The sequence below is a fragment of the Apostichopus japonicus genome, chromosome 7, assembly GCF_037975245.1.
Source record: "Apostichopus japonicus isolate 1M-3 chromosome 7, ASM3797524v1, whole genome shotgun sequence".
Taxonomy (NCBI): domain Eukaryota; kingdom Metazoa; phylum Echinodermata; class Holothuroidea; order Aspidochirotida; family Stichopodidae; genus Apostichopus; species Apostichopus japonicus.
The window spans coordinates 17,128,365-17,145,343 of record NC_092567.1 but is presented as its reverse complement, the minus strand read 5'-3'; the positions used below and the strand labels follow the sequence as shown (position 1 = coordinate 17,145,343).

Genomic DNA, 16,979 nt, shown 5'->3' with positions numbered 1-16,979 from the left:
TTTCAGTACAATACAGCACTGAATTTACACAGACATATGTACAGTAGGTATGTACAGTAGTACATGGTATGTACACTCAATACAAGCACTATGTAAACATACAGTGTGCAAGCGATCTCCTTTCCAAGTGAGCTGTTGAGCTACATAATGGCTCAGCAAATTGACAGTGTTTAATACACCTTGCACACTTCTGAGATAAATCAATATCTCTATAAATCTAACTGTACAGTGATACACATATATCGTACAGTAGTGTACTGTACATTTTAAACAGTGGCTATTATGATATCAATTAAATGACCTCATCAATACAACCAGTTAGTATGTCCATGGAGCTATCTGTTTATAGCTCCATGGTATGTCAGGAGCAATTGGCACAACCAGTTTGTACTGTATATATGTCAGGAGCAACTGGTGCCAGTACATTGAAACAGTGCTTAATTACTGGTGGGGCATGGGGGGGGGGCTATGGGGGTGGGATAGGTTATTGGGGAGGGAGAGGAAGAAAACATTGAGAGACAACAAAATGGACCTTGTCCAGACCTTTTCACATATTTTATAGGGTCTATGAGAACATGAAATGTAACAACACAAAGCAAAATTTTGAAGTTTTGACAACAAATGAACAATTGTCTTCCACAGAGGCCAATACTGTACATACTATACATAGAGTTCTGATACTCATTTAAAGGTGGGACCTATACTCTATGAGATGCGTGAAATTCTCCTCCCAAAGTTTCCAACTTTACTGTTGAGGTGAAATGTGTTCACAAAAATTTCAGACACTGGTGACCCCAAATGACTTTTGATCAAAACAACAAAATATGATTCTGTGTCTATACCCAGAATTTAAGGTGTATCTACAGTGTATCATGTTTACAAGGTTTTCAGACGATTTTCTCTTTGACCTCTCACGACCTTTCAATACCACAGAAACAAGTAATTCTTATACTCCATGAGCCTGCTTAAAAAGGGGGATTCCCATACCAATTTGTATGAATTAGTTATAAACCACCTTGAGGTACTTTCTTGAGTTATATATATCTAGATAGTTATAAGACAAGGCATCTCACACACAGGTCTGTAGAAGCAGGTGCTATATATTCTCACAATACATTACTTTTTTGGCCTTTACCCCAAAACATTAAAGTTCAAACCATGTTATTGCGTTGATCACCTTAATGTTACACCCTCCCCTTCTCAAATAATCAACATTAAGGTACAGCGTGTACTGTACTGTGTCAAAACATAAAAAGCTGTAGCAGCTTCTAGGCTGTTTAAAAGCAATACTGTAGCAACCAACTATTTGAAGGAGATTATCTCAGCCGACCAGCAATGAACACAGGCTAGATTATGTGCAACATAAATAATTGTACATCCTACACACAGCCTGGCTGGCATTTATGAGCTGCAATCCCTCAGCACTACTGTACCATACTTCTCAAACAGTGCCTTGAATTAATCTGCTTTCTTTATAAAGCTCCTTGAGCAGTGAATTTTGTCTACTGGTTTGGCGCTATACGGTATATATAAGTCTCATTTATTATTATTTTTATGATTGAACCCAGCATCTTTCAGATACTGCAAGTGCCACAAAGTGTGTTGAGTGGACAAGAAAAATTAAGAACCATTTTGGCATGTACAGTATATTAGCAACCTGAGTGACCAAGAAGAGTACAGTAGTGGCAAATTAAAGGCATTGAAGACTCGCCCCAAACTGTGTGCCTCCATCTTTAAAAAGTTAACTTTCCGTTGCTTGCAAGTGAAGTTTTTCTCTTGTCACTACAAAATGCAGACAGTCATGAAACGTGATACCTTGTTATCTTTAGCTGGACCTGAGATGTCCATCTCTGTTTCGTTTGTACACTGTGCTATGGGTATTGACCGCAGCTGTACGTACTGATTGTACACTATTGTCTTCAGTGGTAGAGCTAGGGGGATTGGTCAGAGGGGGCGAGAATGGTCTGTATGGGCACTTTCGACTTTATATAAGCGGAGCGCCACCACAGGTTGGCGCAGAGCGTACAGAAATTTGTTTGAGTAAAGATACTCCCTATATTGCCGGAAATTACCCTTTCCGGGCCTTGCTAATTTGCAGATAAACGAAGAAAAAATAGGTGTCATCGCCAACAAAATGTGACAAATGTCAATAGGTAGATGAGAGCGCAATAAAAAAGTAAATAATCGCGAAAAAGTAAAAAGTGGTGAATAGCTGAAAAAGGCGCAAGCAGTCCATTTGAGTCTGTCAGGGGGGGCATCCGCCCCCCACTGATTGTATGGACGCTCCGCCACTGATTGTCTTATTACCGACGGTAGCAGGTTGCGTGTGTATTTTCTGGGATCTATGGTGGTGTCTAACACTTCTGTTACGTCTCATTCGAAACTAGGTCAGATTACCGGCATTAGACGTTTCTTTTCTTTTTGCACCAGTCTTCAAACCCTTTAAGACTTGTTTCACTCACTTTAATAACCAAGCAGTGCAGTGCAGTATAATACCAGTGTACAGTACTAGTTTGTGACTACTGCAGCTCCCTGGCATAGATCTGTACTAAATACAAATGTCTGATTATTCATCATAATCAGTAACATGGACAGATATATGCCTCTCTTGTGAAGTCTAACAACTATCCAATGTCTACGATTCATTCAATTTAATGATAAATTGGGTTACAACATCAAACCTATGTACTGGTATGATAACAAACGCAATTATGAAAAGGATATTTAGTAACAGATCTTTTGACATCTATGAAGCACCAGATTAATAACAATTCAAACATTGTCTTGCTATTGTTCTCAAATTATGTACAGGTACTGACATACTAGCTATACATAGCAACCAAATATGAGTACTGTATTTGTGTACCTTTCAGAAGTACCTTTCAACTACAGAAGATTACAGTATGAAAGTATATACTGTATGGAAAAATCCAGGGTAAAGATCAGCACATATTTAATTTTAAGATCTTTTTGAGTTCATTCACATTTGGATCTATATACCCATGGAGTATTTGGCTTTTACGTAAGTCTCCGGAACTTGCTAGCAATAGTTAAAGGCGCGATTAAAACATGGCATCCTCCTATATTTAATAAATACCCAATGCAAATGTGTTGGGACAAAGCCCACATTTCCAAAACTACCGGATTCTTGCGACCTGGGAGATGGATATTGTATTAGCTGAGGTTTAAAGGTACAGTATAGAAAGCGAGAAGGGTAACTGGGTGATCAGGCAAAAAAGTTGGGATTGATATGTAAACTGTGACCACTTTTTCCACTGGTATTTGACAAAGCTATAGCACTTCCAGTCATACAATGTATGTGGGTACCTGTTTCTCAAGTTTTTCTCAATCTGTCAATAGGCAATTTACTTACATACATCTATAGGGTAGTTCCCTCACTTATTTTTAAAACAAATGAAGTTTTCAAAGAATTTCAAGACGATCGCTTTTCAAGACAAATAGAAATTATTTCATAGTGGGATTATGAAACCTACACTGTAATCATAGTAATTAATGAGAACCTAAGGTTACAGCGCTTCATATAGACTACAATTGCACCTCTTGCAAAAACAACCTTAACCCCTATCGTTAGGTTTGTGGTGAGGGATGCTGAAAGAGCAAAGAACCCCAACAAGCTTCATACCATAGACTTTACTTTTGCACCACACTTTGACAAGATGACTAGTTTATCGGTTGATATTATTCTTTTGGTTAATCGATCAGAAATCCTTAATTATCCTATTTTAATCCTGCAGGTACTGTGCTGTGCATCAAAATATCCTACTAAAGTTGAAACTCCTCATTAAATATCTAATTACTGGGCTTTTTGATACAGGATACAGTACAGTACTAGCCACCTTTTACTATGTACAGTGGTAAACACGCTGTCTGTACATTGCATTAACAGTATACATACATCAAGAGACGAAATAACTGGGTTCGCATAGCAATTTGCTACCCAAGAATTGCCAGTTCCTAATCAATATTACTTTTGATTAGCAAAAGATGCAGTACCTGCTAATGCTAATTGCTATTTCCAAGAATTGTCGAGCAATTATTGCTAATCAATTCTCTAAAACTATTTCGTCCCTTGATACATGTATAGTATGTGCAGTCATATACTGTACATGATTGTCTTAAATGTTATACATTGATGATGTACAGTATACTGTACCTACAGTATACCATGCAAGTATGCACAGTACACATAATTTAATGATTCCTAAACTTACTTTAACTAGCTCTATGCACACACAAATCAAATCAAGTAAGGTACGTATTGAACAGCGTTAGTACAGCCATACACTGTAGGTAAACAAACACCAACGGTGGCCATTTTTATGGTACTTTAACAGTACTTTAGTGCAATTTACACATAGCAACCATGATGAGTGGATTGGTAGAAGGATTTTTTAGAAAAATATGTCCACAGCTTTTAACGCAGTCATGCCCCATCCCAATGTAAACCAGGCTCTACAGTTGAACCACACAAACACCATGAGGGCTACATTTCCCGCATAAACTTTAGTATATGATAACACATGCTTGACAAGTCTTGAATGATTAAACAGTGAATATGTACAGTACTTTACTACTGTACAGACACCACAGTACGGTTAACTTATTGGAACATTGCCATAACAGCCACTGTCTGTAGTATTCAGTAGCACTGCTGTACTGTGGCTATACAGTCTCTATTATACTGTATAGGGAATAGGACTGAAGCCAAATACAGTGTATAAATAATGCACAATGAATACAGCAGGTGTATACCATACAATATTGTGTAACCATAATAAACCTTAACAACACTGTTAGGGCAGCAGTACTCTACTCAGTTGTACCAAAAATCCTGAAAGCGCTCAACCATGTTACAGAACAGTATATGACTAGATCTCTATATATTACAGTAGGTATCACCTGAGACAATATGCAAATTACACCCGTATCGTTCAACACTTTAAGTGTATATCGACTACGTAATAGTGTCAACATGTCACAATGGAGGGTGGCTGCAACATAACACAATAGCCAAAGAAATGATGATTCTTCTTTTTTTTCTTCTGTTGAATGAAAAATGAATTTTTATGAAATGCACCATTTCACAAGTCCCAGTAACAATGGTATTGTATTGAAGTCAAGGCTGTGATAACGTTTACCATGGGACTTGATTCCCTTCATAATGTGCAGCCTTCTGAAATTTTGTTATGAAACTTTTTGATGCACAGTTTTCCGAGAGCTGTCAAAAATCAAACTTACGGTAAATTCCCACACTGATGTCTTGAAGTACTGTAGGATGAAGGTACAGTATAGGGTACACGGTGTGGTAAACACTTTGCGATGCACTTTAAAAGGGATAAAATGTTCTTTTTTAAAGGTCTAGACAGGTATATATAATAATGATCTGTTTTATTTGGCCCTGTGGTTTAAATGTTTGCATTCTTCGACAAAGTGATTTCACCAATACCTTGATGGGATTTACCCGAATGAGATATATTTAAATACTTTAGAAAGATCTTCTGTCGGCACAAAAGTATAAATTCATGCTGGTTTTGTCAAGATGCTATGTCCACCGATTAATACTGCGTCCCCCCCCCCCCAAAAAAAAAAGGCAGCTACTCTACATGCTGTATGTATGTACTGTGCGGCAGTATGCTGAGTTCAAGCTGGGGACATGTACGCCAAGATACATTCGTGTCCCAACATTACATTTTGTTTCGCTTTATCCGGTCAGGGAATCAGGTCTCGGTCGGTCGGATTAATTGGTTAATAATACACATCGAACAAATTTGTACAATAAATAAAGCACACTCCATAGATAGTTAAACACTTTAAAATCTGATCTGAGCAGAAATTTTACACTTAACTGTCAAACTTATAAATAAGAAATCAATGTCAGAACATTTTCACTAATGTCAGAACATTTTCACCAACTTCAGATAAGCTCTGTAACTACAAAGTAATTTACCTTTCGCTAAGAAATTTGTGGCTCAATTTGACAGCAGTTTTTATTTTGTCTTGCAACCTAAATGTTGAAAGTAGTTGGTCAAACAGTAACGAATCTACAACAGAAGTAACAGGAAGGAAATAAGCTTGTGTTCTTCCAAAAAAAAAAAAAAAAGCTAGGACACAGTTTCATGTCAACTTGGTGGGGAAAAGGATCGTTCATTTTTAAAACAAGAGGTTAGGACTAGTGTTATAGAATACGTACATATTTTTTCCGACTTTACTAACGGGCTTCCGCAAATGAGAGTAAATACTTGGTTACCGTTTGTGAGTTGTGCAAACAATAAAAACTTACGATAGCCTGAATATAATTTTGATATCTTAAATGTATTAATTGCATGACTTAAAGTGCGATTTGACCTGCATTCTAAAAATATCGGTTTTTCGGTATCAGTTTTTGGAATTTTGGAATAAAACGATATTGGCGTACTAACAGTGCAATTTAAAGTTGACTTCAAGTGCACCACGAAACTGCTAATTTAAATTAAACCTTGCAACATACCTACAGTATATACTGTGTGACAAGCATGGTTATGAGGGTACTGTAACTGTAAGAGCCACAATCGGTCGGTTTATACTTTTGTCCTAATTATCGCAGCATTTCACTTCCAGGCCTATAGATGTTGTCAGTATTACTACAGTACTGCAGATCATGTTTTTCCATCATTCTTTGGACGGGGGAGGGGGGGGGGAAGCCCTCTATTCCTCATGGTTTCCCATATGATGAAATACAGACACATCGTACTTCCGGGCATATGTTGTTAATATCATGTTTTGCCATGATTCTTTGGGGGAGGGGGGGGGGTTGGGTAGCTCCCTCTTTTCCTCATGGTTTACCATATATGAATTACAGACACATCGTACAAGTACTGTAGGCAGTTCTGCTGACTTACTGTAAATACTGAGAACCTTTTCCTGTCCGATTGCTTGTGATGACAAACATCACTCTTAGATCGTGTAACGTTTTCATCTAAAGATACAGCTCAGAAAATTGCCAACAACTTTTAAGCAATTAATCTGCAGCCAGTAGGAAATGGTAGCTATTTTGCCAATCCGCAATAAACAACGCTTCCTTGCAGTTCCTGGATGACATGTATGTACAATACAGTCCACCATACTGTTCTATATACTTAAAAGTGGGAAAGAGTCACAAGTTTACTTCAAGGTTGCTCTCATGAAGTCCTGACCTTTCTAAGAAAAAGAAATTTTGTATTTCAGGCAGCAGATTTGCTCTAAACTAAACTTTAATCCTATTTGCACACTGAACGAGCCCCTTAGGGCCAAACGGTATATACTGTTCCAGATACAGTATGTGAGCTCCAAAAATATTTGACATTTGAAATTCTAGTAAATGTTTTGCAAAAAAGAGAAAAACAAAACTGATAATCTTCTGATAAAGTTTGACCTGTATCCTGGACCAGAATATGTCATTCAGTAAATGCATTTATGATGGAACAGTCACAAAGTATGACATGATGATGGAAGTTTCCACCTGTAGGTAGATGGGGAAATGCAGATGTGGAGTGGGAGACATGTAAGAGAGGAGAGAAGTAAAACAACAGAAAGAAAATACAGTGGTTCATAGAAGTAAAATTTTCAACAACTTTCAATGCTGCATTACGGACAACATGCATGTTTTGGGCAGCAAAAACTGTACAGTAGTGCTAACTACACTCACATCAAACCTGTACAGGAGTGCTGACTACATTCACATCACACCTGTACAGGAGTGCTGAGTGCTGACTACACTCACATCACACCTGTACAGCAGTGCTGACTACACTCACATCACACCTGTACAGCAGTGCTGACTACACTCACACCACACCTGTACAGCAGTGCTGACTACACTCACATCACACTTGTACAGCAGTGCTGACTACACTCACATCACACCTGTACAGCGGTGCTGACTACACTCACATCACACCTGTACAGCAGTGCTGACTACACTCACACCACACCTGTACAGCAGTGCTGACTACACTCACACCACACCTGTACAGCAGTGCTGACTACACTCACATCACACATGTACAGTAGTGCTGACTACACTCACATCACACCTATACAGCAGTGCTGACTACACTCACATCACACCTGTACAGCATTGCTGACTACACTTACACCACACCTGTACAGCAGTGCTGACTACACTCACATCACACATGTACAGTAGTGCTGACTACACTCACATCACACCTGTACAGCAGTGCTGACTACACTCACATCACACCTGTACAGCATTGCTGACTACACTCACACCACACTTGTACAGCAGTGCTGACTACACTCACATCACACATGTACATCAGTGCTGACTACACTCACATCACACCTGTACAGCAGTGCTGACTACACTCACATCACACCTGTACAGCAGTGCTGACTACACTCCCATCACACCTGTACAGCAGTGCTGACTACATTCACATCGCCCCTGTACAGCATTGCTGACTACACTCACATCACACCTGTACAGCAGTGCTGACTACACTCACATCACACCTGTACAGCATTGCTGACTACACTCACATGACACCTGTACAGCAGTGCTGACTACACTCACACCACACCTGTACAGCAGTGCTGACTACACTCACATCACACATGTACAGTAGTGCTGACTACACTCACATCACACCTGTACAGCAGTGCTGACTACACTCCCATCACACATGTACAGCAGTGCTGACTACACTCACACCACACTTGTACAGCAGTGCTGACTACACTCACATCACACATGTACATCAGTGCTGACTACACTCACATCACACCTGTACAGCAGTGCTGACTACACTCACATCACACCTGTACAGCAGTGCTGACTACACTCCCATCACACCTGTACAGCAGTGCTGACTACATTCACATCGCCCCTGTACAGCATTGCTGACTACACTCACATCACACCTGTACAGCAGTGCTGACTACACTCACATCACACCTGTACAGCATTGCTGACTACACTCACATCACACCTGTACAGCAGTGCTGACTACACTCACATCACACCTGTACAGCAGTGCTGACTACACTCACATCACACCTGTACAGCAGACTGCTGACTACACTCACATCACACCTGTACAGCATTGCTGACTACACTCACATCACACATGTACAGCAGTGCTGACTACACTCACACGACACCTGTACAGCAGTGCTGACTACACTCACATCACACCTGTACAGCAGTGCTGACTACATTCACATCACACCTGTAAATCAGTGCTGAATACTTCACATCACACATGTACAGCAGTGCTGACTACACTCACACGACACCTGTACAGCAGTGCTGACTACACTCACATCACACCTGTACAGCATTGCTGACTACACCCACATCACACATGTACAGCAGTGCTGACTACATTCACATCACACATGTACAGCAGTGCTGACTACACTCACATCACACCTGTACAGCAGTGCTGACTACATTCACATCACACCTGTAAATCAGTGCTGAATACTTCACATCCTACAGTACCGGGTAGAATAGTAGTTTATGACACTCAAATCTAAAGTGGTGTGTACTACAGTCATAAAGATTTACCTGGTTTCAGGAAAGTTCTTGAGCTCAGTCACAAATGCTGGATTATCAAAGCCATTTTGAGTTGAGGTTACCAGCGATGGGGATGATATGTTGATATTTGAGGTTGAGAGGTTTGGTGACAGATGAGGTTGTCTGGTTGGTATGATGGGTGTCGACGCTACTGACTGACTGTACGGTGTACAATTTGCAGAATTCGATGAATCTGTTAATCCACTGTAACAATCCAATCAAAATAAAAACAAATAAAAACATTTAGGCAAAGGAAAAAGAAAGTAAAAAATCTGCTGAAATTGAAAACTTTGAGAAATACTGTATAATGACTCAATTTAAGGAATTTTCACAAATATTGCTTGATATGTGTGTAAATAACAGTATATACTACATTTTGTGAGGGTGTTTCTGGGCCTTCAACATTATAGATGAACATGTAGAACTTACTCTATGCCTGTTCAATATACTGTACTTTACACTTTATATTATTTTGACTGTTGAATACAGATCTGTATACAATTTGAATACAATTGTACACTTAACATACAGTACAGTGCCTGATGGTTAGGAAGAACATTGGCATGGATACAATACAGAACTACAGAAGTGCTATACATACTGTACGTACAAATAATAATACAGTTTTAATCTTCAAACTCGTTGACGTTCTGGACTTTTATTGTACAGATAGAACTGGCAATGTTCAGATATAAGAACCTGTCCACTGACCGAGTGGGTTACATGATAGCCCTGCTTAGATCATCAGAACACTGGCAATGTTCAGATATAAGAACCTGTCCAATGATACGGACCGAGTCGGTTTGATAGCCTTGCTTAGATCATCAGAACACTGGCAATGTTCAGATAAATAAGAACCTGTCCACTGATACGGACCGAGTCGGTTACATGATAGCCCTGCTTAGATCATCAGAACACTGACAATGTTCAGATCCTGTCCACTGATCATACGGACCGAGACGGTTACATGATAGCCCTGCTTAGATCATCAGAACACTGGCAATGTTCAGATATAAGAACCTGTCCAATCATACGGACCGAGTCGGTTTGATAGCCTTGCTTAGATCATCAGAACACTGGCAATGTTCAGATAAATAAGAACCTGTCCACTGATACGGACCGAGTCGGTTACATGATAGCCCTGCTTAGATCATCAGAACACTGACAATGTTCAGATCCTGTCCACTGATCATACGGACCGAGACGGTTACATGATAGCCCTGCTTAGATCATCAGAACACTGACGATGTTCAGATAGAACCTGACCACTGATACGGACCAAGTCGGTTACATGATAGCCCTGCTTAGATCATCAGATTGCAAGTCTGCCTTACAGAAACAGATTATCCTCTTGAGGTCAAAAGAGTCAAAAAGATTGAAAAAGTTTTTAATTGTTTAATTCATATCAGCTTTCCATTGATCCTGGTCCATGTACAATTGTAAGAGTATTCTTACACTAAACTCAACTTGTACTGTATGTTACTACATCACACAGTACCATTTGACATTTGAATTGTTGACAGTCTCCACGTACGTAAACGTCCCCAAAGCGCGTTCCGGAGCTATATTTGAGCTTTACTCTGCTGTGTTCGTATCGTGTTACTTGTATTTTTACTTTTAGGTGCGAAAACATTTTACATACTGTGTACGACAGATTCAGAAGATAATCACAGCTTTAGACTGTATTTACCGTAGATCATCGCTTGTGATTTAAGTGCTAAATATTAAAGCCGGATCAAAGGAAAAAAGGGGACGCAAATCCACCATCGTCTATGGCTTATATGACGTAGATCTTTCTGAAGAACAGACAGAGCTCTACAAAAAATCTTGTTCAGTTTGGGAGATGTACCTGTATACAGTAGCCTGGTTTTAAACAGTCTTGTCTGCGATCTGTCATTTTGTAAAAAATCTGTGATGTCAATTATTGCCCAATAGGATCAGAAAGCTTTCACTTAAATGTACTCCTTGTTTTTCGTTTCATATTTTTGAGGAGAAATGTTAAAAAAGCAAAATATTTTGACCCTGATGGCAATGCGACCATTAGGTCATGTTTAACCAGCTTTAAACATGTTATATAATTGATCCAGCATTTGCAAAACCCATCTCCATTACAGAATACAAACATTACAAACAAGAGCCCAACGGGCACTATGGTTCCTTGCTTAGTTGGAACATTAAAATATTGTACTGTATGTCATCACCCAATATCATAACATGTACATGCCCACAGGTACAGTACCAGCTCTATTAACCAACAACTGTAATTCAAGTATGGATAATGTGATTTAAGGTTGCGGAGTGAAATCAATTTTACAAGTTTGGTCCCTCCTAAAGAAACTGGGCCTGATAAAACTTGGCGCGTAAATGGTCCCAAAATATTTCGACCAGACAAAGTGGCTCCAAATATGTATTTCCCCCCTTAAAAAAAATTAAACCCCCAAAAGGTGGGTCCAAATGGTCCCAAAAAATATTGGGCCTCACAAATTTGGGCCCAAAGAATGTGTCCCAAATGCCTTTGAGTTGGAAATAAATTGGCATAGGACTTTTTTGGGGCCCAGATGGCCTACATTTGGTTACAATCCAACGATAGGTTATGGAGTTATGGCAAGGTTTGACCCCATAACCCTCATTAATATTCACAAGGTCCTCACCAAAAACGATAGGGCACACCTTCGCACTATAATACATCTACATTGCAAGTATGAGAAATATCGATCACTACCTTGTCGAGTTATCGCGGACACGAGCAAGTGTCACAGATGCACACATGTATACTGTACACGCACACACATACACGCACACATGCCAACCTGACTTCATAGGTTTCCTTTGCTTCCAGCAAGGAACCAAAAATACAGGGAAATATGTGATATTTTATGTCAATTATTAGACTTGATCTAGTCTTCAGTCTAACATGTGAAGAAATATTAAATCGCCCAAATGGAATAGGATATTTCTTAGCCATTTTGGAAGTTGTTCATAAAAGTCACCTCTGTACCGTTGATCTATAATGATGGTTGGGTTTATGTCTTCTTAAAATATTAATGCCTTCTTCATTGGCCATTTGACACCTTTTATTTATTTTATTTTTTCATTTGTTTCTTTGAAAACCCACTTGGCATAACAGGCTTACACTGTATAACTGTATAAAAACAAACAGTGAACTGTATGCAAGCAGTACTTTGTACTATACAGTAGGACGGACACACTACTCTGTGTATATGAAGGACAAGTAGAAAGACAAAGAGCTAGAATTTTTCATTTTGTGTTGCCTTATGCAATAATCTGTTGGTTTAGTCTTTTAGATTAGATTAGATTAACTTAATTAAACCACAAGGGTAACTGCATGCTCGTATAAAACAGGATTTGAGATACAAACATTAAAATATGAAAACCTAAAATGTACAGTATAAACAATTGTAAGAATATGAAAGCATATAGACATTTTGAAACAGGATATGACATACAAACATTAAAATATGAAAACCTAAAATGTATGTACAGTATCACACAATTGTAAGAATATGATGGATTAGGGACTAACCTCAAAGGTTTGTCAAATGATGCAATATAAGTCATTGAAAAAAATGGATTAATATTAATTTTTCTTGGACATTACAAACATTTATGAACACTGAATACATACTGTACAGTACAGACCAAGTTCATAATTGAGGAAAAAACTACCTATTTTCTTTCTTTTGCTTTAAAAAATCACAATTCTTGAGCAATCAATGGAAAAAAACATTTGTGTCATCAGAATACTTTGTGGCCAATAAAATGCCACGTTTATAATATTAGTACAACAGCGTAAGAAGAGGAACTGGTCACAAAACTGAAATTCAAAACAGCCGTAATAAAACTCCACTTTGCATTGACTTGGCGATATCCTGACATTGGTTTGAAGTAAAACAGAAACAGGTATGTACCATACCGTAGGTCTGGAGAGCATACAGAATTCAGGGAATGATTTATCCAGTATCACAAAATTATTCAGCTATAGATGGAAAATGGGCAAATTGTACTTCACAAATTATGCAAAATATGTACTATACAGAGACCTGTACAAAGTGAAGTTGTTGTACACTAAAGAAATACTGTACATACTGTTTTTCTTATTTTTATGAAAAATAAAACTCTGGAACTTGAACTTGAACAATGATTCATGCAGAAACAACATTGTGTATGGCTGCTACTGTACATTATTTCCTCGTGAACGTCCAGTCATAGGGTTAGTCCAACACCAAACTTGAGCCGAAACGATGGCATGAGGTACAAACTGCCAAGTTTTGCCCCCATAGATGACGAAAAAAAAGAATGTAAACATACGGCATCAATACAATAAAACTTGTAGCCGGGACATAAACTTTCCACAAATACAATTAAACACCAAACAACTGGATACTTATCGAATGAACTTGTATATTTGTTTACTAATTTCTATCTATGGATGTACAGTATCTCAAACAGGTCTTTAGATTTAGGGGGACTGTACGACTGATTACACATACTGTACACTTGTGAACATTACCGTCCATGGTTCAGTCAGAGTAAAACCTACTTACTGTACACACTACAGGGCAAATTGGTAACGGAACTCCAGTCCTCCGAGATGAACAAATTTTACGTCCAGGCAAAATCAGCTTTTGGTGGTTGTCCGGCTGATTGACTAGTTGTTTGCATAAAATTCAGATTGCATTGCAATTATATACCCACAAAATGCATTAGATAAGAAAAAGATTTATTACATTGGTATTGGCTTCTGTCATACTGTAAATAGTCGTATTGTACTGTAGGCAAATATGATCCCACCGGAAGGAAGTTTTACTGTCCCAAAGCTGGTGTTCAATTCACTAAGCCTGGACATCTCTCCTATGTACAGTGTAGTACAATACTGTACATATTATTCATGCTTTGTTAATTTGCTGTCAAAATTGCTAAAATTGGGGCAACCAGAATGGAAGACGTGGTCGTCCAAAGGATGACCAGCAAAGAAGTCCCGTAAAAAAAATTTTGGCCATGCACTATAAGACAGCTACTGTACTGTACAGTACATGACCTTCAGTGTTACAATCAATTATTTACAAACACCCATGATGTACTGTATACTTATTATAAAATACAGTGTACAGTACACAATACTATACGTACATCACTGTCCAAGGTACAGGGTGACTCAGAACTATTCCTCTAGAACCACTGTAGCATGAAGCTTTTGTATAGATACATATTTCTTCTCGATGAGTAAAGCACAATTTGTAGTCCTGACTGTCGAGATAAACTCAACTGAGATTTTTAATTTTTAATTAATTAGTTAACTCGTCAACTTCCCCTCTTCTCACCTACCACCATCCTCACCTGTTCTCCCACCCTTTCCCCATCCTCCCACTGGCTTTACCATTACAAAAAACCCAGACAATAAGATTTGACAAAATGTAAAGATGCCATGTATCACAGTGCCACTATTCTCTTGGATGGAAGGGTTCTAAATTGTTGAAGTCTTAAAGTTACAGTATGAAACCTACTGTTTAGTGTAACCCAATCAATGTATGGTACAGTAAGATGTATTTATGAATTGTTTTTCTAATTACAGCGAAACTCTCCTTGCGACTATCATGGCTAAATCATCAACAGGTAACACCAGCGAATTGGATCTAAGTATTACTGTGCACACAGAAAGTTGAACAGTATGTTGTATTCTACTACATAGGTTGACTTAGGGAATAGCGAGGTTAAATACAAAACATAATAAATGTCAGTACCAAAGTGTAGAAACACAGTACATGGCCATATCATCTTTAACACCTACAAATTGGAACTTAGTAAAATAATTAATGTGCACACAGAAAGTTGAACAGTATATTGTATTCTACAGGTTATAACTTAGAGAATAGCGAGGTTTAATAAATAACACATAATAAATGTCGGTACCAATGTGTAGAAACACAGTACATGGCAATTGGAATTAAGTGTTACTGTACTGTGCACACAGAAAGTTGAACAGTACAGTATGTTGGATTTCAAACAGAATTCTACAGGTCAACTTAGTTAATAGCGAGGTTAAACAACACATAATAAATGTCGGTACCAATGTGTAGAAACACAGTACATGCTTACAGTACTGTATATACAAACTTGAACACATGTATGTACAGACAGAGTTCTATGACATGTATCCATGGATAGAAACTGGACTGGGACATGGATCTGGATACTTGGACTCAACAGTTGCAGTCTCTGCAGCTCTTGTGCTTTTTACGTGACCCGCCCTGCGGGAACCAAAACGTCACGGCCAAACGGCACTACTCAACCATCCCATTCTAACAAACAAAAATCAAGTCAAGCGAGCTAAAAAAGTTAGTACGCCTCCCGACCTGCATAGACAAACCCCCAACAACCCACTCAAACATTCAAAAAACCACAAAAGGACTACCAGCAGGCAGCGAAACGAAACACCCCTCCCCAGCACACCAGCGTCCAAAAAAGGCAGCCCCAGATAAATGGCGAAAATCGCCCCAATTCGCCCCAACCTGAAGGCGAATGTCACACTTCACCGCCTCCAGGACTGCCTGTCAACTGGCAGATTTTCCTCCAAATAAGTTTTTTCAAAATAGCACAAACACAAATAATACGATTCAACACAGCAACAGAACAAACTGGAGGATCTCTTGTAAATACTGTATTATATATATATTATAACGTGAAATAATAGTATGTGACGTAGATTGCCACATAAACATTACTTACAGACTTGTGCCATCTTCATTGAGGTAGCGCTCTAACTGCTCTAAACAAATCGGAAGATCCTCTTTGGCTGCAGAGAAAGCAAACAAATTCAACACAGGTTTTAACAGATCTGCGTCCGTCTTTATCATAACTTAAATCGACTCGACGATTCATGTATGGCAGGTCGTTCCAAGTTACAGTAGTCACATGAATGTCGGATTTAATATCTGGATACTTCTTACTGAAGCAACCCAGTTTGCCAATTGATATGTATATATATTTTAAGTTAATTTTTTTTTTTTTTTTTTAAGGTTAAGATTTCCATCCACCATCCACATGTGCCAAAAAATTTCACTCAAAATGTTTCATTATCTTGGCCAACACAGATATTACATTTTTCAAGCTAAACAAAAAAGGCACTCCAATACCTGTGTTCACAATTAGGACGCATCATTGTGGGATTCCCACAATTTATCTAGAGGGTCTCGCAAACAATTTTTCTCTGGGGGTTATTTCCAGCAACAATAGTACTTGCAGCAACTTGCACCATTACTACAGTACTGTTGTTGCCAAAGTGACCTGCATCAGTGACAAGACTTTTACACGACAGCCGTTTCTAATCTACCACAACTTGACAAGAATAGCACCGGCAGACTTAGGTAATGTGTAGGTC

At 38.7% G+C, this 16,979-nt stretch overlaps 2 protein-coding genes across 3 annotated transcripts in view; one reads left to right on the top strand and one right to left on the bottom strand.

Annotated features, from left to right (window-relative positions):
• Positions 1-16,979, top strand: part of LOC139969541 (solute carrier family 35 member G1-like) — a 39,202-nt gene that overhangs the window by 10,850 nt on the left and 11,373 nt on the right. The window lies entirely within an intron of this gene.
• Positions 1-16,979, bottom strand: part of LOC139969528 (myelin regulatory factor-like) — a 64,203-nt gene that overhangs the window by 45,163 nt on the left and 2,061 nt on the right. For both annotated transcript variants that reach the window (XM_071974590.1, XM_071974591.1), the window contains exons 2-3: positions 16,328-16,394; positions 9,572-9,784 (exon numbers count right to left, since the gene is read on the bottom strand). In XM_071974590.1, coding sequence (XP_071830691.1) covers positions 9,572-9,784; positions 16,328-16,394 — 280 coding nt within the window. The remainder of the gene's footprint in view (positions 1-9,571; positions 9,785-16,327; positions 16,395-16,979) is intronic.